Source organism: Eriocheir sinensis, chromosome 61 (assembly GCF_024679095.1).
Source record: "Eriocheir sinensis breed Jianghai 21 chromosome 61, ASM2467909v1, whole genome shotgun sequence".
Taxonomy (NCBI): Eukaryota; Metazoa; Arthropoda; class Malacostraca; order Decapoda; family Varunidae; genus Eriocheir; species Eriocheir sinensis.
Window position 1 is genome coordinate 1,400,329 of NC_066569.1, and position 25,484 is coordinate 1,425,812.

The following is a 25,484-nucleotide window of genomic DNA, read 5'->3' on the forward strand; positions in this document are numbered from 1 at the left end:
CCGCCGGACTATTCGAAAATCCGTATAAAGTTAGTGCCCCTCCTCGAAACACTCCTGGGCCCTCCTACGGGATCCAGGTCCTGCCTTGCTCAACTGTTACCCGCGGGCCTAAGTTGCCAGTTATGCATTTTCTGCTGCAGTCACAAAGCAGTGTTGATGGGGTGCGAAGCCCCCTCGTTATTTAAAGATCGGTTGGAGTAGTTTAAATATGCATCCCTTGGTAGGCGGTGGCTGAATGGATAATAAGATGGCCCCGCGTTCAGGAGGACGTGAGTTCAATCCCCGACCGGTGCCACCAAGCTGGGATTTTTCAGCCGCCGCCGAGTGGCTTAAAGCTACCCACATGCTGTCCAGAAGACCACCTATCAACCCGGACTCTAGATTCTAGGATTAAAGATGAGCTCCGGGAGGGAAGCATGATCCAATGCAAAATGGCACCACTATAAACACTTGCCTGCGCCAGAACGGGCTGGGGTGACCATCAGGACCCACCGGGAAGAACCCTTGGACCGACCATCAGGATCCACCGGGAAGAAGCCTACCAGCACAATAGGCCACAACGTAAAAAAAAATATATATATATATATATATATATATATATATATATATATATATATATATATATATATATATATATATATATATATATATATATATATATATATATATATATATATATATATATATATATATTATATAATATGGGGGCGTAAGTCGTGGAGCCAATCTCCATAATTACCATTTCGTATCTTATTTCAAGTATGATTTAGAGAGCAATAGAAACTGTGGTAGAGAGTAGGAGAGTGTGAGTGTATGACAAGGCTCGCTCGCTGACCCTTGCAACAATAAACTATCAGTCAATCAGGGAGCGCTGCCAGGATGGCTCCGTTGCCAAGTGTGGTAACACAACAGCAGAAAATGCATACCTGGCAACTTTGGCTGGCGAGTAGAAGCTGAGCCAAGCGGGACCCAGATTCACGTGGTACGCTCTCCCCACCGCAACTTAACTCATATAAAAACGTAACTTCTCCTAAATCTGAATTCTTCTGCAAGGTGAATACCTTTCTTGAATGCTTTTGGGTGCTTAAGTAGGTGTTTTGGCTTGTCTCTTGGGTCCCATGTTCATGTTATGTGGTAATGCAGAAGCGTAGCTGAGGTTGTGCACACACACGGACTTAGGGAAAAGTGCACAAGTTTCAATCTGGCAAAACAGTGTTCCTGATGTTGTGCACACACACGGACTGAGGGGATGTGCATGGGAGGCAGTCTGGTAGAACAGTGTTGCCACTCACGCCATGGCTGACTGGTGCAACGAGTGGAAAATTTAAAAATCCCCCCAAAATTCGATGACAATCCGTATAAAACCAAAACCGTACTATTGGAAACCATACTATTTGAGGGACGACTGTATATATATATATATATATATATATATATATATATATATATATATATATATATATATATATATATATATATATATATATATAGTTATATAGATATATAGATATATATATATATATATATATATATATATATATATATATATATATATATATATATATATATATATACAGGGAGTCCTTGATTTGCACGACTTTAGATTGCACGAATTCAAAATAGCACGGTGTCAAAAAATAGGGTTTTTTCCTCATATTACACAGATTCCTTAAAATAACACGATTTCAAGAAAATCAAGTTTCACGCATGTAGTATATGTACAGTTTACTCCAGTACTGGGGGTGATCATCCTTACATTGCACGAAATTTACTTTGCACGGTCCCTTCTGGAACGCATCTATCGTGCAAATCAAGGACTCCCCATATATATATATATATATATATATATATATATATATATATAGATATATATATATATATATATATATATATATATATATATATATATATATATATATATATATATATATATATATATATATATATATATACACACACACACATACATACATACAGAAGCCCCCTGCTGTTCGCGGGCTCACTGTTCACGGACTCGCTTATACACGGGTAGGGTATTTGCGACACTCCCCCGCTGAACACGGATGAAACTCGCGTATACGCGGTCTGTAGCGCCCAGCTCGAACGTTGCACAATGTAAACAAAGAAACCGTCCCTGGGGCTGGAAGTACGGGACTGTCTCTTTCCAAAGGAAACTTACTTACTTTTGCTTTCTAAACATCAAAATTCGATTCAAGTGTCATATTCATGCCTGGAAGGCCACAGTGCTATTCACACTACGTATTTCCCCTTGAGTCTGACGTTTGGCTGACAGGATCATGGTGGTTAAGAACCACAGTTATCCTACGTGCACTGTAGTGAAAACTCATTAATCTGGGACACAGAAAACATAATTAATAAAACTGGAATAACTTTACATCTGCTTCCCTCCCAAACAGAACATTACAGTGTTAAGTAAGTGAGATAATCCTTAAGTATGATACACATAGATGCTTTTCAGGTCTTTCAAGTTTGGCAACGCTGTCCACATACTAATAACAATATTCAGTTAAAGTTATTGTTAAAACCGTTAATTAGGGATGTTTTATGCAGTAGTTATGGGACAGGAAACGGAATATACGATGAGGTAATTACGATGGTCTGGCAACACTGGTGTACCCGGAGCAAAACAAACAAGATGGCGGCCGCGGCAAGGACGGTGAGGCCACGAACCTTTACACACTCACTCTCACTTACTGGGCGGGTCAGGGCATTAAATAACACAACTAACCATCACATCAGACAATTAAGATCACCAGGAGATCGGCAATAAATGTAGGGAAAAACAGAGCCTCCATTACCCCTTGCCTGGACGTGTGTTAAAATATTACAGTCCATATTTAATTTGTGATTTATGTGTATGTAAAACTATATAACAATGCTTAGAAATGATTTAGAAATCCATTTTTTTTTCATTCGATCGAGATGGTAGAACGAAACCCTATTTTTCCTATTTGATTATAGTCCCGTCGATCACGGATTCGCGGATCACAGGAATCTTGTGGAACCAAATACCCATGAACGGCGGGGGCTTCTGTGTATATATTTGCCAGTGACCACTGAGGAAGACAAGGAAACACGAGGATCCCGAGCGCTCTCGTGTATTATATCTTCAGGGGAAAGATATCCCCCTCGAAGATGTAATACATGAAGCACTCGGGATCCTCGTGTTTCCTTGACTTCCTCAGCGGTCACCGGCAAATATTTACATATTATGTGCAACCAAGTGATTGTGTTGCATATTACAGCCATTTTGCAAAATTGGTAATTTTGCAAAATGCTCAGGTAACTTGCTATATGATAAAACACCAAACTATCCGAACCTAATTGTTTGGTTAGGCTTAGGTTATGTTTAGTTATATTTAGGTTGGCTGAACTTACTTTGACCAAACATAACACAATCTAAACTTAGCCTGACCTATAGTACTTCCACGAGAAACTGGCAGTAGGGGTAGAAGCGGGTGGGGGGTCAGCACCGCGCCGCACCTTGCCACACTCAACACCTCTCGTTTCCTCTCATATGTCAGCTATTTACTACCTTTAAATGAATTTAATTAAATAACTGGATAATCCAATAAGGTCATATACTGTTAAGATTGTTTCATTTTTAGGATAATAACAAAGATTTTGTATAAATACCACGACACTTGACAACGTTGGAATACAACCCACCCGCCAGTTTCTCGTGGAAATACTTGATAGAGAGAGTAGTGACAAAGGCGGCTTGAGCACAGGCCACAGAGGGGATGCAAAGTTTATAAATTTCCTGCAAGCCCGCTGAGAAGACAGAGTTGTGGTAACAGTTTTTCATTCAGAAGGAAACTGTCTCGTTGGTCAGGTTTATGCCAGATGTGCAGTGAGTATGTGTGTCTTGCTGTCAAAACTGCCCCCCCTCTTACTCACTTCATACTGTCTATGGAAATCGTTGTGTGAGAGATAATGCTACAAGAACTGAAACAATCGTTTACCTCGGGTTCAGACATCGAAGCTGATGAGGAAAGCTGCCCCCCTTATGTCCAAGAATATTGAATGTGATTCTCTCCCAAAGGGCTCCAGCAGTTATAATAAACTCACAATGGATATTTCACAGTCTCATCAAGGCCACAGTCTCATTGATTGGGCGTGTTAAAAGATTTTAGATGAACAGAAGCTAGCTTTTGGTAAAACTCTAGAATCACACCCAACTCCAATGATTAACATATTATTTTTTTTAATTGTATTTGCTAAGCATCACTGATAAATCGTTTCCTTTATAATTACTGTATTTGATGACTTAAAAGACGCATGGGCTTATAAGACACCCCCCCCCCCCAATTTCAGCAGGCATTTGAAAAAACTATATAATTAACGGGTTTGAAACCGGAGTGTCAGGTTAAGATTTTTTGCCTGAGATTCGTATCCCTCCCCAGCATCAGGTCATTATTAAAGTTTTGCAACAGACGTGGTGCAGGAGAGAGAAGGATGGGCTGATTGTGTATATCTCGATTTGAAAAAAGCTTTTGACAAGGTTCCTCACAAAAGGTTAATCTGGAAACTACAAAAATGGGGAGGAATGGGCGGAAAGGTCATTGAGTGGATGAAGGATTACTTAACAGGAAGAGAAATGAGAACGGTGATTAGAGAAGAGAAATCAAATTGGAGGAGAGTAGAGAGTGGAGTTCCTCAAGGCTCAGTTCTGGCACCAATGCTCTTCATAATATAATATATAAATGATATGCCGATGGGTATAAAAACTTATACGAGCCTTTTTGCAGACGATGCAAAGTTAATAAGAAAAGTGAAGACGGAGAAAGACTGTGAAGAACTGCAAAAAGACCTGGATAGAGTGTATAGATGGAGCCAGTTATGGGAGATGGAATTTAATGCAAACAAATGTCATGTTATGGAAATGGGGAAAAGTGAAAAAAGACCGAGGAAAACATACAGGATGGGAGAAGAAAACTTAACCCGGTAGCAGCGGGGATCATGTTTCTTAATGGTCCCTCCAAGCGAGAAAAATGAGAAAAAATCACCCCTCACACAAACCATTTCATAATATATATATATATATATATATATATATATATATATATATATATATATATATATATATATATATATATATATATATATATATATATATATATATATATATATCAAAGCATTTGTGATCAGATTATGTATCATGGACTCCCCTTCTGGCTGCCGACCCGAGAGGTGTCTTGATAACTCCTCGAACCTCTTTCTTCTCAATTTCTGCAACATTCGCGGTCTTCATTCTAATTTTCATTCTGTGGAACACCATCTCTTCCTCTAAACCTCATCTTCTCTTCCTCACCGAAACACAGGTTTCTGAGGCTACTGACAGCAATCTCAACTCTGTTCCCTCCTACTATCTCTATCCTAAATTTCAATCCAAAGCTGGATGTTGCGCCTACGTGCGCAACGACATCACTTGCTCTCGTGCCCACGACCTTGATTCTTCAGAATTTTCCACCATCTGGCTAAGACTTCATTGTCATTCTATTACTAAATACATCTGTGCTGTTTACCTCTCACCTAACTCTAGTAACTATGTAAAATTCTTTGACTATGTGAACTCTAAAGTGGAGCACATCTTGACTCACTCTCCCTTTGCTGAAATCTCCATCTTGGGAGATTTCAATGTTCACCACCAGCTTTGGTTTTCATCCTCTTTCACTGACCAGCCTGGTGAACAAGCCTACAACTTTGCTATCCTCAACGACCTAGAGCAGTTGGTCCAGCACCCTACACGTATTCCCAACCATCTTGGAGACAGGCCCAACATTCTAGACCTCTTCCTTACCTCAAACCCTTCTGCTTATTCTGTCAAACTGTTCTCTCCGTTGGGCTCCTCTGATCACAACTTTATTTCTGTATCCTGTCCTATCGCTCCTGTACATCCTCTGGACCCACCGAAGAGGCGATGCTTCTGGCATTTTGCTTCAGCTCGGTGTGTGTGCTCAGCGCATCACAGAGGTGATTGTCTCTGGAATGGAGGCATACATTCCACGTACTTTCTCTACTCCTCATGCTAAAAAGCCTTGGTTTAATCACGCTTGTTCTCGTGCTGTCAATGATTGAGAGGCAGCTCACAAAAGGTACCAGAGCCTTCAAACTAATGCTAATTATGAACTTTATATTTCTGCCCGGAATCATGCCAAATCTATTCTCCGACTAACCAAAAACTCTTTCATTAATAGAAAATGCCAAAACCTTGCTTTCTCTAACTCTTCCCGTGACTTCTGGCATCTAGCCAAAAACATCTCCTCCAACTTCACTTCTTCATCGTTCCCTCCACTCCTCAGTCCTGACGGCAACACTGCCGTCTCATCTATCTCTAAGGCTGAACTCTTCTCTCAAACTTTTTCTAAAAACTCCACTCTGGACGATTCTGGGCATATTCCTCCTACTCATCCCCCCTCTGACTCCTTTATGCCTGTTATAAAGCTTCTTCAAAATGATGTTTTCTATGCCCTCTCTGGCCTCAATCCTCAGAAGGCTTATGGACCTGATGGAGTGCCTCCTATTGTCCTTAAAAACTGTGCCTCCGTGCTGTCACCCTGCCTGGTCAAACTCTTTCGCCTCTGCCTATCAACATCTACCTTTCCTTCTTGCTGGAAGTATGCCTTCATACAGCCTGTGCCTAAGAAGGGTGACCATTCCAATCCCTCAAACTACCGTCCTATAGCTTTACTTTCTTGTCTATCTAAAGCTTTTGAATCAATCCTTAACCGGAAGATTCAAAAGCACCTTTCCACTTCTGACCTTCTATCTGATCACCAGTATGGGTTCCGCAAGGGGCGTTCTACTGGTGATCTCCTAGCCTTCTTAAGTGACTCTTGGTCATCCTCTCTTAGCCGTTTCGGTGAAAGCTTTGCTATTGCGCTGGACATATCAAAAGCTTTTGATAGGGTCTGGCACAAATCTTCGCTTTCCAAACTACCCTCCTACAGTCTCTATCCTTCTCTCTGTACCTTTATCTCCAGATTTCTCTCTGACTGTTCTATTTCTGCTGTGGTAGACGGTCACTGTTCTTCCCCTAAACCTATTAACAGTGGTGTCCCACAGGGTTCTGTCCTATCTCCCACTCTCTTTCTGTTGTTCATTGATGATCATCTTTCCAAAACGAACTGTCCTATCCATTCTTATGCCGATGACTCTACTCTGTATTACTCAACTTCTTTTAATAGAAGACCCACCCTACAGGAACTTAACGATTCAAGGCTGGAGGCAATAGAACGTTTAGCCTCAGACCTTACTATTATTTCTGATTGGGGCAAGAGGAACCTGGTGTCCTTCAACGCCTCCAAAACACAGTTTCTCCACCTATCTACTCGGCACAATCTTCTAAACAACTATCCACTATTCTTTGACAACACCCAGCCATCACCTTCTTCAACACTAAACATCCTCGGTCTATTCTTAACTCAAAATCTCAACTGGAAACTTCATATCTCATCTCTTACTAAATCAGCTTCCTCGAGGCTGGGCGTTCTGTATCGTCTCCGCCAGTTCTTCTCCCCCGCACAGTTGCTATCCATTTACAGGGGCCTTGTCCACCCTCGTATGGAGTATGCATCTCATGTGTGGGGGGGTCCACTCACACAGCTCTCCTTGACAGAATGGAGTCTAAGGCTCTTCGTCTCATCAGCTCTCCTCCTCATACTGATAGTCTTCTACCTCTTATATTCCGTCGCGATGTTGCCTCTCTTTCTATCTTCTATTGATATTTTCACGCTGACTGCTCTTCTGAACTTGCTAGCTGCATGCCTCCCTTCCTCCCGCGGCCCCGCTGCACTCGGCTTTCTACTCATGCTCATCCCTATACTGTCCAAACCCCTTATGCAAGAGTCAACCAGCATCTTCACTCCTTCATCCCTCACACTGGTAAATTCTGGAACAATCTTCCTTCATCTGTATTTCCTCCTGCCTACGACTTGAACTCTTTCAAGAGGAGGGTATCAGGACACCTCTCCTCCTGAAATTGACCTCTCTTTTTGGGCACTCCTTTGACCTCTGTTCGGGAGCCCTTGAACGGTCTCCTTAGCTGTAAAAAAAACAAAAAAAAAAAAAAACATGGGGGGGGTTATATCTTGGCACAAATTTGGCCCGTCGCTGCTACACGGTAAAGCCACAAATTTGGCCCGTCGCTGCTACACGGTAAAGCCACAAATTTGGCCCGTCGCTGCTACACGGTAAAGCCACAAATTTGGCCCGTCGCTGCTACATGGTAAAGCCACAAATTTGGCCTGTCACTGCTACATGGTAAAGCCACAAATTTGGCCCGTCGCTGCTACACGGTAAAGCCACAAATTTGGCCTGTCGCTGCTACATGGTAAAGCCACAAATTTGGCCCATCGCTGCTACACGGTAAAGCCACAAATTTGGCCCGTCATTGCTGCCGGGTTAAAGATGGTACATGAAGAAAAAGATTTGGGAGTAACGATGCAAGACACACTATTCCCGGAAAAGCATATAAACAAGTTATTTGGAGAAACCTACAGGATGATGCAAAATATAAGGGTATCATTCCATTATATGGACAAAGAAATGATGAAAGAAATAATAACAACACTGATAAGACCATAACTTGAATATGCTGCAGTTGTGTGGTCGCCTCACAAAAAGAAGGATATCAGAAAGTTGGAAAGGATACAGAGAATTGCAACTAAAATGGTCCCAGAACTCTCGATCATGACTTATGAAGACAGATTGAGGGACATGGACTTGACGACACTGGAACAAAGAAGGGAGAGAGGAGATCTGATCACACTTTTAAATTGGTAAATAAGTTTGATGAGGTAGATAGAGATGATCTCTTCTCTATTGTGAGAATGCAGGGGCTGAGAGGACATGGAAAGAAACTAAATAAAGGAACCTGTTTGAGTGACTTGAAAAAGTATAGTTTTCCACACAGAGGTGTTAACACATGGAACAGCTTGCAGGAAGAGGTAGTGGAGGCGAGCAGTGTCCATCAAATGAGGGAAAGGCTGGATGAATGTAGATATGGAGATGGGACTATTAGAGCTTAGCTCGGGCCCTGTAGACTACAAATAGGTAAATACAAATAGGTAAATAAATGTATTCAAATCCTTATCAAATCCCAATACTTTGCATTTAAAACCCTTAATATTTGCTGGACCTACCAGAATTGGTCCTTCTTAACCCCTTCACTACGGCCGGGCCAAAACAGCGCCCCGCACCGCGCTATTGAATATAACAATTTTTCAGCCATAAACTCAACATAATCATCATGTATTATATATGAAAACATGCAGAATTAAATGGTGCACATAAAGAAACTCACTACGGCCGGGCCAAAGCAGCGCCCCACGCCGTATCCGGGATCACCGCGCGTGCCAAATTTCAAATGTTGCTATTGAATATAACAAGTTTTCAGCCATAAACTCAACATAATCATCATGTATTATATATGAAAACATGCAGAATTAAATGGTGCACATAAAGAAACATAAATTAATTGATAATTTTGAGATGAAAGCATAAATATAGAGATCAAATAACTCGTATATTGGCTAAAGCGAGCCAGGATACAGTATGCACGTCCTCAGATACGGTACGGGGCACGCAAGGACACAGTATATGCGTCCTTGTGTTGAAGGGGTTAAGAGACTTGAGGGTACTGCTTTGAGATGTAAACAAACATGGTGGAGACAGCGACATTCAAAGGGGTAACGGGTATAAAGTTTGTGCATCATATTTCTTTATTATTATTCTACATTGGAAGTCTAGTTGTTGTAATGTTCTAGTACATTTTTAAAACATAAGGAAGTGTGAAATTTCAAAGTTGAATGTGTTTCAATGTTTGTTGAACACACATGTAAAGTAAGAATGTTAGAAGATAAGTGTAAAAATGGAGAAACAGGCACTTGTAAATATCCATTGACCCTTAGATTACGGCGATCGTATATATAAGTGCGCTACCACATGCCCCACCCGTACGGGATCATATATATAATCATCACACTCTACGCTCCCTACGTTTCCAATATACCGCCAGTTCTTGACTCAGAAGAATGGTGGAGGCATCTGGCATCCGTACACACTTTCATTCGTCTCAGCACGCAGCCTACCGAAGGCCACAGATCATTTTCCACTTTTGTTCGGAATACATCTGTCATGTCTCGTGACACGTCAAGCAGTTCCTCTGCTCCGGGCGGAAGTAGAGTGCGGATGAATCAAAGTGACAGTGACTCTGATGACTGCTACGGTAGTGACATTGACAGAGGAGGGAGGGGCAAGTAGGTAGGTAGGTAGAGAGAGAGAGAGAGAGAGAGAGAGAGAGAGAGAGAGAGAGAGAGAGAGAGAAAACAAGTGGGGTGCTTCCACGCGACGCGTCACGGCCACGAGAAAATGTGCAATATTTTCGGCTGTCATGACTTTTTTATTATTATTAGGAGGGAAGTTTTATTACACCACCATATATACTACATGAATATACAATTATTGCAAAGAAGAAAGACACCATTTCCACCTCTTTTAAATGCCTAAATTTTCCCCGTGCACACCATCCAGAGAAATGTATCGCCACCTGTACTCCAAGGGTTAATAACCTATCTTTTCAACACTTTGTTAATATTATCCATATATTGTTTTTGTTTATCAATCAAACAAAGTTAAACAGTTTTACAAATAAGGTCTGTCAGCTAAGGAAACGTAGCGTGTCTTGCGCGTGTTGTCAGGTTTGGTGTACAACCGTCCACTAGTTTGTTTGGGTACAAGCATTAAGTCACTTAATTTTCTTCCTGACTGGTGTCATGTTATATGAAGTAGTGGTAAGTACTACTGTTATACACTGTTTCTATAGAAAAGAGTTGCCGTTGTTGCTGTGAAAGCGATCGCCACTTTGTTTACATTTGTGGAGCGGTTTGCAGTTTCATATAAGTGCCCTTGCTGCACTAAGACTTCACTAGCCATTGACCCAAAGCTGAACCTTGACCTTATAAGATGCAGGGTGATCTTCAGGGACATTTTTTTGGAAAAAAGTCCATCTTATAAGCCATCAAATACAGTACTCATTTCAAAGATTTTAAAATGCAAGGAAACATTACTATCTTAGAGTTGATAGGTTACTACCTGCATGTTTGTTCAAGAAGTAAAAGTAGGTAGTCCTGAAAGCAGGTGTGGTGACATTCACACTAGTCATTACTATCCCACGTTGTATGGTGGAGTGCATCACAACCTATATTCACAAAAAGGCGCTGGCAGAAATTCTTGCCAATACTGGTCATGTCATGCTTGCTTGAATATGAAGTAGCCACAGAACACTGTACTTACTTCAACGAGATCTCGTTTGCATTCAGAGGAAGATTGCCGTCAACAGTTGCATTCTTCTCCCCAAATATCTCCTCCACTTTCAAGTCAACTGGATCAAGGGGAGGTGCTTGTGGCCCTCCACCACCTAAAAGGTCCATCACAGAATCAATAATTAATACCACTTTCTTCATTGTGAATCCTTCATATAGACAATTGCAAAGGCTTTCCTAATGATAACTTTGATGCAGTTTGCTTATTTTATTCATTTTATTCATTCTGTTTTTGTATACTTATATTGTTACTCTGCAAAATTTGGTATGGTTACACTTCTACTACCAGGTTTAGGTTAGGTTTATCTTTGCGGTGCAGTATTTTCTAGTAAAAAGTCATTCAGAATTTCTGTGGGCTTCAGGATAAGTGACCTTCATTTACACTGTGTCCAAACTTAACCAGGCATAACCTAACCTCACTTTGAGGTTGCACCAAAAGGACTACAGAAGAAAATAGTACATGAATTACCTTTTACTGTGACTGAATTAGTGAAGAAAGTTGTCGGAATTATCTCCAAATTAATCATACACTTCATTTACATTAAAATATAAATTAATAAATAAATAAAAACTCACCTGATTGGTTGAACTCCTTTCTGACGGTGGAGATTTTCTTACGAGAGTGGGACAGCACAGTGAACCATTTGTTGATGACCTCCTCCTCTGTGCGCCTCACTGATACATTAGAAGCATTTATAGCATTGGTAACATCAGCCCAGGCACGCTTCTTGTCAGCTCGGGTAAGGGATGGACGAAAACGGCCATTTACAGTGAGATGTTTCTCGGCCATCAGATTTACCAAACGTAAAGTTTCGTCGTTTGACCAATTTGGTTTCCTCTTTTTCTTTGGTTGAGGGCTGCCTTGATGTGTTGGCGAATCCATGGCTGAGATGCAAACAGGGTACAGCTGAGCTGGCCTAGCTGAATAGTACCTTGTTTACATATGAGCCCATTTATGTACTTCAAACGGCACTTATTTTATTAAAAAGTACTCCAAAACAGAAAAATAATACTTTAATATACTACCAAAATACATATGAAAATATTTTTTATTGTTTTTTATTAATATTGACATTGAAATCAACAAATTAATGCATATAAACACTTGACATTGTTGAGAGTATGGTACAGTTGATGCCCCTGAGCTGAAACTTAACAAACAGCCGTTTGCTAGCTAACAGTTGCCAAGTTCCAGTTCGTGTATACCTGTCAGCGTCCTACTGCTAACTAGCAGAAATTGTTAGGGCTAACAGAAAAGTTTTCTGTATACCAGCCCTGGGACTATATGTTACCAGGCTATCAGTGAAAGCCAAATCCGTGCCAATCGCAGCAGACGGGTTAATAACCAGCAAGGTGCAACACAGCAGAAAGTAACTCTTTAAAAGTGAATGTGAAACTTACATGTGTTGGCACGACTGTCATGATGCGAGCCAAGATCATTCCCTCCACTGCTGGTAATGCTGAGCCCCTTTTCCGTCCCCTCTGGCGTGGCCGGGGCAGGAACACCACCATCAGTCTTCCTGGGCCGGCGCTTGTGTTCAGCACAGGCACGCTGAGCTCTGTAGTGCATCAAGAGCATCACATTATAACACCCGGCCTATTAAGGGGAGGCATTGCCAAAAATGGGTATTTTTCACTATTTCAGCCAAATTTTAAGTTACTCCAAAAAATAGCTGAACATGTCACACGTTCCCTGTGAAAGTTTGGCAGCTGTACGATAATTCTTTCCCTTTCAAATAAATTGATTTGTATTACTAATTTCGTGGTCCACTCCCTGCAGAAACCTCCGTTTTCTGTAGAATACTCATATATGTTTCATTTTGCCTACTTTTGTTCGATTTATTTTTCACTTTTTTTTTATGAATAGCATGTCATCATACATCTGGCAAAATTCTAGTGGCAGCCAGCAAGCCTCGGAGGGTGTGGGTGAGTGAATCAGTCAATCAGTCACTTAGTGCATCCCGAGCGCTCCTCAGAGGTACACTTGTACTGTGCTCCCTCTTACTTCCCTACCAGTCTAAGCCACTTTCATAGCATTTTGAGGATCTTTTGAGCAGTAACAAGAAAAGGAGAACCCCTAAAGAAAAGAAAGTGATGAAGAAGAATAAGTAGGAGGCATCCACAGAACACAACAGCCCAGGAGATTTCAAGTCCATGCACACACACACACACACACACACACACACACACACACACACACACACACACACACACACACACACTCTCTCACACACACACACACACACACACACACACACACACAGAGGTTTGGAACAGATTAAGTGAAGAAATAGTATCGGCAAAGAGTGTGCAAAGATTCAAGGAAAAGTTGGATAATTATACATACGGAGACGGGACCACACGAGCGTAAGCCCAGGCCCTGTAAAATTACAACTAGGTAAATACAACTAGGTAAATACACACACACACACACACACACACACACAAGATGGCGGACTGACACATCCGATCTCCAGACGCTTTCTTTCTTCTTTTTTTTTTTTTACGTCTACGCCTATAGCACCGGTAGGCTTGCTTGAGGGGCCTGGATGGTGTTCGGCCCCAGCCCATCATGGCGCAGACAAGTGTTTATAGTGGCGCCATCTTCTCTTGGCTCATGCTGCCAACCAGAACTCATTCTTGATTCACTTGGATGGTTTCCTCTAGAGTCCGGGTTGATGGGTGGTCTTCAGGACAGCATGTGGGTAGTTTTAAGCCACTCGGCAGTGACTGAAAAATCCGAGATGGTAGCGTGGGGATTCGAACTCACGTCATCCATCACGTGGTGAATGTGGGCCCAGCACGCTACCACTCAGCCACCGCCTACCCCGCTGCTGCAAATTCTCATCATAGCTGCGTGGGAATTAAACCCTAGACGTGGATACTAAGGTGGGAGCTGTGCTAGGTTATAATCGTGTTGTCGCGATGAAATAAAGGCTGTTGACAGAAACACCGAATAAGAGAGGAGAGGGCGGGGGCGGCAGCTTTGTTGACACCGCCGGCATTGTCTACACCGCCAGGCTGGGGGGTCAGGCCAGGAACAAGGCAAGATTATGATTTTGAGGGTTTCACTGATGACATGGAGAGACACAGAGACAGAGACAGTATGTTGAGAAGGAGACTTATTGACTTGGAAAGGGAAATGAAGGATATGAGATAGAATGGGGACGTTGGAGAGAGAGGTGGACGTCCTGAAGACAGAGGATGTTTGTAAGAATGCATATAGTGACCTATACAAGCAGGTAACACTGAACGAGAAAGACAGAGAACACGGACGCAAAAGTCAAGGAATTAAAGGAAACGCGTAAAGTCTGGAAGGAGGAACAAGAAAAGGAGAATGTTAGCTTTAAGAAAATTGTGGAGGAACAAGTCAAGGCTGAGGATGAAACTATAACTGAAAAGGTGATCAAGGTGATAAAAGAAAAAACAGATATAGTGAGAGAGACTGTTGAAAAAAAGTAGTCGGTAGTAGTGTAGTGACACGACTTGCCTGATGGGCGAGCCTCCCATAACCCACTTAGCCGACTGGTAAAGGAGTGGCTCTCCCGTTACGCTGGTCGCGGGTTCGATCCCCGGCGCCGGCAAACCTTTCCTTGTCTGGATTAATTCCTCGTGTGTTTTGTTACACACAGAGGACGTGTGGGAGTGGAGTAAAGAGAAAATTCAGGCATTTCAGTAGTGGTGGGTATCAATGAAGAGTTCATGCCGATCAGACGTACAAGGGAAAAGAAAGATAGGAAGGCAGCGGAACAATTACCGTATTTCGCAGTGTATAACGCGCACCTTTTTCACATAAAAATGCCTGAAAGTTTACTCCTGCGCGTTATACACCGAAGGAGCAATTTTTTTTTTCTTCTTTGGGGTGTTTTAAGGGTCCTTTTTTTCATCTTGTCCAACAACAACTGTAAACTTACCTTTATTATTGTTTATGATCCTTCATAGTCCATGGCTGTCTTATAATATGTTACCACAGAATACAAGGCGATCAAATAACTACTATACAAAAATGAAATTGGCGGAGGATCGCCCATGCCTTGCTGTTATCCCGTTTTTCCTTCGGGCGCTGACACGACCCAGTTGCCATTTGCATTGTTTTGAATGACTAACACTGTTGCCAATTCGAGCAGTACAAGCTACATAAAAAATCACATTGGAAAAAAAATATCCATGTGTTCATTATTAATTATTAATATTAGTGAGAATAATGGGGTAAATATGATATCAGAAACTGTACATCATGAGTCTTGTACGAGGAGTTATTTCACGCCCAGCCGCCATTTGCATTGTTTACAAACCACACAACCACACCCACACAACAAACAGCTGCATGCCGCGTGTCACCAGAACCGTGTGAATTGTGTCTTGCCTAGTTGTCTGTCATAACCTACAAGTGATGGTAGAAATAATATGCTAATTATGATCTCAGAAGCTGTACATAATCAGTATGTACGAGGAGATATTTCTCTCAACATCAGCCCGGCCACCATTTGCATTCTTTGAAAACCACACAACCACACCCAAACAACAAACAGCTGCGTGCTGAGTGTCACCAGAACCATGTGCGGAGGATCTATATATAAATGTTTTGAAACTGGGACTTTTTGTCGACGCGTCCATATGTAGACGTTTGCTCTCATTTGCCCACACTAGATTGTAGCATGGTCTATATAGAGACGATTCCTTACTACTAACAAAATTAACAAAATAAATTGTTATTTGGCATCTCAAACCACCTGACACTTACCGACATTGCCTCTCAAGGACAGTCACCGCTTGTGCTTTGTCGGTGGTGGATGTGCTATGCACGTCAGCTAACACTGGGAATTTATGCATTTTTTTCCTATTTTATTTTATCATTAGTCTGTCATGTCAAGGAGAAAGAGACCTCTTAAGCCGGAAGAAATTACTTGTTTGGTAGCTGAGGATATGGATGCTGATTTTTTGGATGATTTTGATGATTCTGACTCATTTACTGTCAGTGATTACACTGATACAGAATCTAAACCTTCATATAAATGTATCAATATACATATAACCAATCTAACTTAAATAACATCAATATACAGATTCAAATGTTTGTTCAGTTTTGCGGCAGAGTCTATATATAGACGTCAATCTGGAATGCCCACTTGCGGGGAATCTATATATACACGTATGGATGAAAGTCGACAGCGTCTATACAGACAAATTTTTTTTTGGTAGTACAGACATCTGCCCTGCCGCCGGGAAGGGGCTAATGTTTTCCCCCAGGTCCGTAATTTTGGCAGATTTTTGGGGGGCTAGAGGGCATCATAGGTTCATGAAGTGGGGGGAGGGTGGCGAGCGAAGCGAGCATGCGCAGGTGGTGGAGAAGTTTTGAAAAATAAGCATTTTTAGGGGGATTTTGGGGCCAATATAGAAATTATTGTGGGGTTATGCCCCCCCCCCAGCCCCACGAGAAATTACGGCCCTGTCCCCATATTTAGAACCACACTTAATTGCTTTCCAAATATTATAATATCTATTCTAGAGAAAGAAATGTAATACAACTGAGTACTAATCAATTTTGGTCATGAAATGACACAAATTATAAATATTGAATAGCAGTGTTAGTTATAATGTATCATTCTAACCATTATTAATAAATCAAATATATATTAATATTCAAAGATTGACTCCCATACCCCCAGCATTTGGTTCCCATGCCCCCGAGGGGTAGGAATAGCCCCGGTTAAGAACCCCTCACCTAGATTGAAGAAAGAAATTAGAAAGTTGGAGAGAATACAGAGAGCAGTGACTAAACTACCGGAAACTCTGAGAGAACATACTTATGAAGAAAGACTGGAGAAATTGGGACTAACAACACTGGAGAGTAGAAGAGAGAGAGGGGGCCTAATAGCATTATACAGGATACAAGAGGGATTGGAAAAATTGGACAGGGAAGATTTAGTGGTACGTGATAGAAGTGTGACAAGAGGGAATTGTAGGAAATTGAAGAAGAGCGACTGTAGGAGAGACATCAAGAAATACAGTTTTCCATACAGAAGCATAACAACATGGAACGGACTTGACGAGGAGACCGTGCGTGCAAAACGATACATGAATTTAAAGCCAAACTGGATAATAAGTGTTATGGAGACGGGACAGCATGAGCCTAGTATGGCTCTTTTTCTGTATTTCACAACTAGGTAAATAAAACTAGGCACACACACACACACACACACACACACACACACACCACCTGGAGAGAAGAAGAGAAAGATCAGATGGCGGTGTACAGGGTGGCGAGTGGAGTGGAGCATTTGGACAGAGAGGACCTGTGTGTGTGGAATGAGAGAGAAACAAGAGAACATGGAAAGAAGCTGAAGGCGACCACGTGTAGGAGAGATGTGAAAAAGTTTAGCTTCCCGAACAGAAGCACTGAGCAATGGAATAGACTGAAGGAGGAGGTGGTTTGTGCAAGAAACATTCATGATTTTAAAGAAAAGTTGGACAAGAGTGGATATGGAGACAGGACAGCAGGAGCGTATCTCTTTTCCCGTATGTCACAACTAGGTAAATACACACACACACACACACACACACGTGTTGTGTGTGAGTGGTCTCAGTCCTACCCAAAGATCGGTACTACGAGCTCTGTGCTCTTCCGTAGGGGAACGGCTGGCTGTCTCGAGAGAGACCCGCAGCAGACCATGAGGTGAATTACACACACACACACACACACACACACACAGGTGCCAATTATGATTAGTACTTTTGATATCATTCATTGTCATTCATAAATAAAACTACATAGGTATCTAGATAAGTTGTTTTCATCCCTGTAAAATCCTCTAAAAATCATAACTTTGTACGCTAACTGCATCTGTACACAAAATAGCCGATATCTCTAAAGTGCAATTTTTGTACTTGGAAGAATAATAACTCCTTTAGTTGTGAACATAAGAAAGAAAATCAAATATCGCTGAAAGATGAATGGATGGTAAAAAACTAAATTTTTTATGAACAAAAAACACTGCTGATATGATTCATTGAAGGTAAAAAAAAGGGGCAGAATTATGGGACACATCAAATGGTGATTTTGGTTATATTTTTGAACAGGAATGGTGAAAAAATTGAGCGGACAATTTTTAACTAGTGGTTTCATAAGTAAAAGTACCCAATCTCGTACATATTCAGTGAACATGGTGGCCCCCATTTACATTTTTAGCTCTGCTCTTATTACAAGTAACAAATATTGTTTGTATTTTTTTTCCAACAGAAGCATGAAAGCAATTATGCTGATACATGCAGATCTTATTGCATTTACTTAAGTCTTCAAAGAAAAAAATACTTTAGAACAATTAAAATAAAATAAATGTACCCTCCACTAATGGTAGGTGGTGCCAACCCCTTAAACACAATCTATTATTAGGCAAAAAATTATGTTGGATAAAATGAACTAAATACTTCCAATAGAAAATATTTTTAAGGCAAATCTAAAGTATCCCAAATGCATGCCACAAAGTGCCGGGGATTCAACTCGGGGCCTCTTAGTACAAGGCAGGACAGCTTACCAACCGAGCCACCAACGGGCTGAAATGTCACCGCGCCGCCAGGCACCATTTCTGCAGAAATTTGCCTGACACCCCAAACCCCAGTGTGGACATGAAAGAAAGGTGGTGCTACCCACACTTATGGTCACTGGAAACACTTTTAATCGACCCACAGCAGCATACACAGTGTTTAAATATACAGGTAACTCTTGATTTACACGAGTATTGTGTCCATGAAGAGGTCGCGTAAATCAAAAACAATGTAAATCAAACAAGAGGTAGGATTCTATCAAAAAATAAATATTCACTTCATTCAGTGGAGAGAGAGAGAGAGAGAGAGAGAGAGTATCCATATCACTGAGATATCACACTCAGGCACTCAGTCTCAGCCTCACTCGTGTGAGGAAGAAATGAGGGACACCATGAGCGACTGGCTAGTATTGGTACCGGTACCGAGCAGTCTGGTACCGGTACCGTACCGTATAGCTGGCGGTACCTGCCCACCCCTATTGTTGAGTAGCGTGGCAGCGTGGGTATTATATTGTTGTTCAAGTGGCGCGCAGGAAGAACTGAGCTCAGCTGTGTAGCCGCGGTGCTGTGTGAGTCCAGTTACATGAGACATCTGGTGGCCACTCCATAAAATATCGCGTACAAGTGAAAAAACGTGTAAATGAAACATTTATTTGGATTTTGGACCCCACGTTATTTCAAAAACACGTAAACCAGACTCGCGTAAATCGAGAGCTACCTGCATTACAGAAACAGCAATAATGCACCAGAAGTCACGGTGCCACGGAGAGTGATAAAAACATGGCGCCTGGCGTGGTGACCTTTCAGCTCATCAGAGACTCACTTGGTTTGCTGCCCTGACTTCTGCTGAGGAGGCCCAGGTTTGATCCCCAGCACTCAGTGGGTTGCATTTGGGATTTTCATTGCATTATTGCGCAGTTTTCTCTGAAATCATAGGTGCATAACCTACATTACCAAACCTAAGTATAGCTATGGTAAACTATCAGGGATATCATGGTAGGTTTTTAGAGCTGGAAATCCACTAATTTCAGTGAGGAAACTTTTTTCCTGGTAAGTTTTGATGTGTTTTGTATTAACCTGTGCTTCCTTTCCATTACAAATCACTTTTTTTTTTTTTCTTGTCTTCTCACTCCCACTGCCTGAACGCTAACACCAAAACTAGTCTTTTGAAACGTCACCTGTGGTCCGGCCAGTGTCCGGCCAAGACGTCAAGCTGGTCCCTGATGAGTTCATGCTGCCGGACACTGTCCACACAAAACTTAAAAGGAAAAAAAAGGCACTGCATGAAATTAACTGCAGGAGAGAACAGCTGGGAGAATATAATCTTAAAAGGAACCCACGCAGATATTTTCAGTACATAAGGATCAGCCAAGAGACTTTCAACTATATTCTCAAGAATGTTGAACATGGTCTGGTGAAGCTGTTATGATGCACAATCTTTTTAACCAGAAGAGACTCATCATTACCATCAGGTGTGCTGAATTCAAATTCTAGAATCAAAGTCAAGTGGTTAAATAATGGTATAATAAAATTCCAGGAGATAGTTTCATTTTTATTTAGTGATTTAGTTTGTACCATAGTGATACTGAACTCCAGCACCGAACATGTTGAAGATACTTATGATAATAAATGTACTTATGCCATGGACATACAGTGCTCCCTCATTATTGACGGGGGTTAGGTTCCTGAAATACTGGCCAATACCTAAAACCGGGCGGAGTGGAGACAGACAGGTAGTCTCCTAACACCCGTGCCCCTGTCCACCCAGCAGCGAGTGCGTACCAGGTGTCAGGCAGGGGTTGTGTCCCGCCTCCCGGGGTGGTGGTCTGGCTACTGCTGTGGCAGGTAACTCAAGGGTGCAAACCCACGGCCCCCAAACCTGGCTTCGGCCAAAAGAAGTAGAAATGCAAAAGAAGCAGAAATGCCCACGGAACAATGAAGTAAAGTGCAAAAGCTAACACCGTGGATACTGATTTTTGTCAAGTCATGTAACCTCATGTTTATATTTTTCCATCCCACCAACCACTTTCATGTTCTGAGCAACTTACTTGAAATATTTCTTAGATATAACAAATTAGTCTGGTAATAGAAATAATACTGAAGCAAATATACTTTTATTGAATAAATAAGTATGAAAAAAATGGCTGATTCGTGGCTCCATCTGGCCGCGGCGGCCATGCTGGTCCCCTGCCGACTCATCCAGGCTCAACACGTAATGGCCGCCGCATCGTCATCACCATCACTCTCCACCCACATCTTGGCCTTTTAGCTTTCTTCTCTCCACTTGGAAGATCACAAGGGCACTTAGGAGCCATGCCAATGAGTAGGACGAATGACGATAACGTTGCTGTAGCCGTGAACGTTGTCAGAACGACAGACAGACGTGGACTGCTGCTGGCTTGTTGGGACAGTGGGAACAAGCCACATGCAGCCAGTGACGCCTGGTGGATGGCGCAGAAATTAGCTAGGAGGCGGCAAATACATACTTTTGGGGGGTGGGCATCATAGAAAATCCGTTTATAATTATAACTGTCTTAAAAAATCTGTCAATAATGAGGGAGCATTGTATTAACTGTTAATCTACATCAGTGCTGCAGCTCTCCGTGGCATAATTTTGAGTTACACGGGAGAAAGGGTGCTCTCGCAGCAGTAGGGAGACACCTGTGGAGCATGAAAAGAAACTGAGTTGCTGCTGCTTTGTGGAAGGGGAGACGTGGTTGGAACTTGAAACGCAAAATGTTGTACAAGTTCTAGTGAGCGAATTCTAAATGTCAACTTATCTGCATCAGGAATTTTTTTAACGTGAGGCAGCAGACTCTTAAAGAACAGTAGATCATCATCGTCCTCTCGGCTCTGTTTTAGATTTGATTTTTCTGTCAAGTACTGCATTCCCTGTCTTCCAATGTCCAGGACGCTCTGGTTGTAGTCTTGTGTTCTAGGGCGTTTCCTGGCTTCTTGCTTTGGTCGAGAACTTGAAGTAACCTTGTGCTTGTCCAAATCTTCAACTCCTCTTGCTGGTGTCTCTCCTGTATGGGTTGGTGAGGTGGGCATGCCCTCCTCTTTATCCACGGGATCCTCCACATCATCCACTTGGTTTCCCACCCATGATGATACAGGCAATGAGGTTTCAGTGGTGCCTTTTGTGAGCACACTTGGGAAATTTCTGGTCAAAGCTTTAGGTTTCACGACATCTTTCAGGAAATGCAACAACTGGAAGTACTGCCACTGTGACGTTTCAGTGCCACCTGCAACACCGCCTGATTGAGGAAGTGTAAGTTTTCCAAGCTCTACAGCAAAATGGTCTCTAAAATATTTCCATTTTCTTTTCACCAGCATCTCTGAAAGGAAAGGAGATTTGGGATGTGAGAAAACAAACATAACTTGGTAACAATATTAGTAATTTCAAGATACATACACACATGCAAGGTGTCCCACGAGTTATGGTAAAAACCTGGCCTCTGAACGGCTGATCCTCCAATAATGAAATAAATTTTGCGAGCTTGTTGTGTGCAAATAATGTGTGTGTAGGAGGCGTATTCTGATTATTATTATTTTTTTTTTTTTACAACAAAAGAGACAGCTCAAGGGCACAAAAAAAGTAAACAATAATAATAAAAAAAGCCCGCTACTCGCTGCTCACAAAAACAATGCAAAGAGGTGTCCGAAAGAGAGGTCAATTTCGGGAGGAGAGGTGTCCTGATACCTTTCTCTTGAAAGAGTTCAAGTCGTAGGCAGGAGGAAATACAGAAAAAGGAAGATTGTTCCAGAGTTTACCAGCGTGAGGGATGAAAGAGTGAAGATGCTGGTTAACTCTTGCATAAGGGGTTTGGACAGTGTAGGGATGAGCATGAGTAGAAAGTCGCGTGCAGCGGGGCCGCGGGAGGGGGGGAGGCATGCAGTTAGCAAGTTCAGAAGAGCAGTCGGCGTGGAAATATCAATAGAAGATAGAAAGAGAGGCAACATGGCGGCAACATGGTAACATGATATTCATCTAGTGCGGATTCTACAATGGAAATGCCAGTGCTGCAGCGGGAGAATACAGGCAGATATCAGAACAGCAGACACCCGGCAGCCATAATATTGCTGCAGCGGGAGAATACAGGCAGATATCAGAACAGCAGACACCCGGCAGCCATAATATTGCTGCAGCGGGAGAATACAGGCAGATATCAGAACAGCAGACACCCGGCAGCCATAATATTGCTGCAGCGGGAGAATACAGGCAGATATCAGAACAGCAGACACCCGGCAGCCATAATATTGCTGCAGCGGGAGAATACAGACAGATATCAGAACAGCAGACACCCGGCAGCCATAATATTGCTGCAGCGGGAGAATACAGGCAGATATCAGAACAGCAGACACCCGGCAGCCATAATATTGCTGCAGCGGGAGAATACAGACAGATATCAGAACAGCAGACACCGGCAGCCATAATATTGCTGCAGCGGGAGAATACAGGCAGATATCAGAACAGCAGACACCGGCAGCCATAATATTGCGGTAGCGGTAGAATACAGGCAGATATCAGAACAGCAGACACCCGGCAGCCATAATATTGCTGTAGCGGGAGAATACAGGCAGATATCAGAACAGCAGACACCCGGCAGCCATAATATTGCTGTAGCGGGAGAATACAGGCAGATATCAGAACAGCAGACACCCGGCAGCCATAATATTGCTGCAGCGGGAGAATACAGGCAGATATCAGAACAGCAGACACCCGGCAGCCATAATATTGCTGTAGCGGGAGAATACAGGCAGATATCAGAACAGCAGACACCCGGCAGCCATAATATTGCTGTAGCGGGAGAATACAGGCAGATATCAGAACAGCAGACACCCGGCAGCCATAATATTGCTGTAGCCGGAGAATACAGGCAGATATCAGAACAGCAGACACCCGGCAGCCATAATATTGCTGCAGCGGGAGAATACAGGCAGATATCAGAACAGCAGACACCCGGCAGCCATAATATTGCTGCAGCGGGAGAATACAGGCAGATATCAGAACAGCAGACACCCGGCAGCCATAATATTGCTGCAGCGGGAGAATACAGGCAGATATCAGAACAGCAGACACCCGGCAGCCATAATATTGCTGCAGCGGGAGAATACAGACAGATATCAGAACAGCAGACACCCGGCAGCCATAATATTGCTGCAGCTGGAGAATACAGGCAGATATCAGAACAGCAGACACCCGGCAGCCATAATATTGCTGTAGCGGGAGAATACAGGCAGATATCAGAACAGCAGACACCCGGCAGCCATAATATTGCTGTAGCGGGAGAATACAGGCAGATATCAGAACAGCAGACACCCGGCAGCCATAATATTGCTGTAGCGGGAGAATACAGGCAGATATCAGAACAGCAGACACCCGGCAGCCATAATATTGCTGCAGCGGGAGAATACAGGCAGATATCAGAACAGCAGACACCCGGCAGCCATAATATTGCTGTAGCGGGAGAATACAGGCAGATATCAGAACAACAGACACCCGGCAGCCATAATATTGCTGCAGCGGGAGAATACAGGCAGATATCAGAACAGCAGACACCCGGCAGCCATAATATTGCTGTAGCGGGAGAATACAGGCAGATATCAGAACAGCAGACACCCGGCAGCCATAATATTGCTGCAGCGGGAGAATACAGGCAGATATCAGAACAGCAGACACCCGGCAGCCATAATATTGCTGCAGCGGGAGAATACAAGCAGATATCAGAACAGCAGACACCCGGCAGCCATAATATTGCTGCAGCGGGAGAATACAAGCAGATATCAGAACAACAGACACCCGGCAGCCATAATATTGCTGTAGCGGGAGAATACAGGCAGATATCAGAACAGCAGACACCCGGCAGCCATAATATTGCTGCAGCGGGAGAATACAGGCAGATATCAGAACAGCAGACACCCGGCAGCCATAATATTGCTGTAGCGGGAGAATACAGACACATATATCAGAACAGCAGACACCCGGCAGCCATAATATTGCTGTAGCGGGAGAATACAGGCAGATATCAGAACAGCAGACACCCGGCAGCCATAATATTGCTGCAGCGGGAGAATACAGGCAGATATCAAAACAGCAGACACCCGGCAGCCATAATATTGCTGTAGCGGGAGAATACAGACACAGATATCAGAACAACAGACACCCGGCAGCCATAATATTGCTGTAGCGTGAGAATACAGACACAGATATCAGAACAACAGACACCCGGCAGCCATAATATTGCTGTAGCGGGAGAATACAGACACAGATATCAGAACAGCAGACACCCGGCAGCCATAATATTGCTGTAGCGGGAGAATACAGACACAGATATCAGAACAACAGACACCGGGCAGCCATAATATTGCTGTAGCGGGAGAATACAGACACAGATATCAGAACAACAGACACCCGGCAGCCATAATATTGCTGTAGCGGGAGAATACAGGCAGATATATCAGAACAGCAGACACCCGGCAGCCATAATGTTGCTCTAGCAGGAGAATACAGACACATATATCAGAACAGCAGACACCCGGCAGCCATAATATTGCTGTAGCGGGAGAATAGAGACACAGATATCAGAAC

General features: G+C 42.7%; 1 protein-coding gene across 11 annotated transcripts in view; it reads right to left on the reverse strand.

Moving 5' to 3' along the window:
- Nucleotides 1–25,484, reverse strand: part of LOC126986080 (translation initiation factor IF-2-like) — a 115,938-nt gene that overhangs the window by 52,609 nt on the left and 37,845 nt on the right. For 7 of the 11 annotated variants that reach the window (XR_007739267.1, XR_007739269.1, XR_007739268.1 and 4 more), the window contains one exon: nt 12,750–12,907. Coding sequence is in view for 8 of the 11 variants with exons in the window: in XM_050841772.1 (XP_050697729.1) it covers nt 12,750–12,907 (158 nt within the window). In the remaining 3 variants the exon portion in view is untranslated. Of the gene's footprint in view, nt 1–11,319; nt 11,444–11,924; nt 12,270–12,749; nt 12,908–20,431; nt 22,231–25,484 lie in introns of those variants that run through there. The other 4 variants (XM_050841777.1, XM_050841774.1, XM_050841775.1 and 1 more) reach the window with 3 other exon arrangements.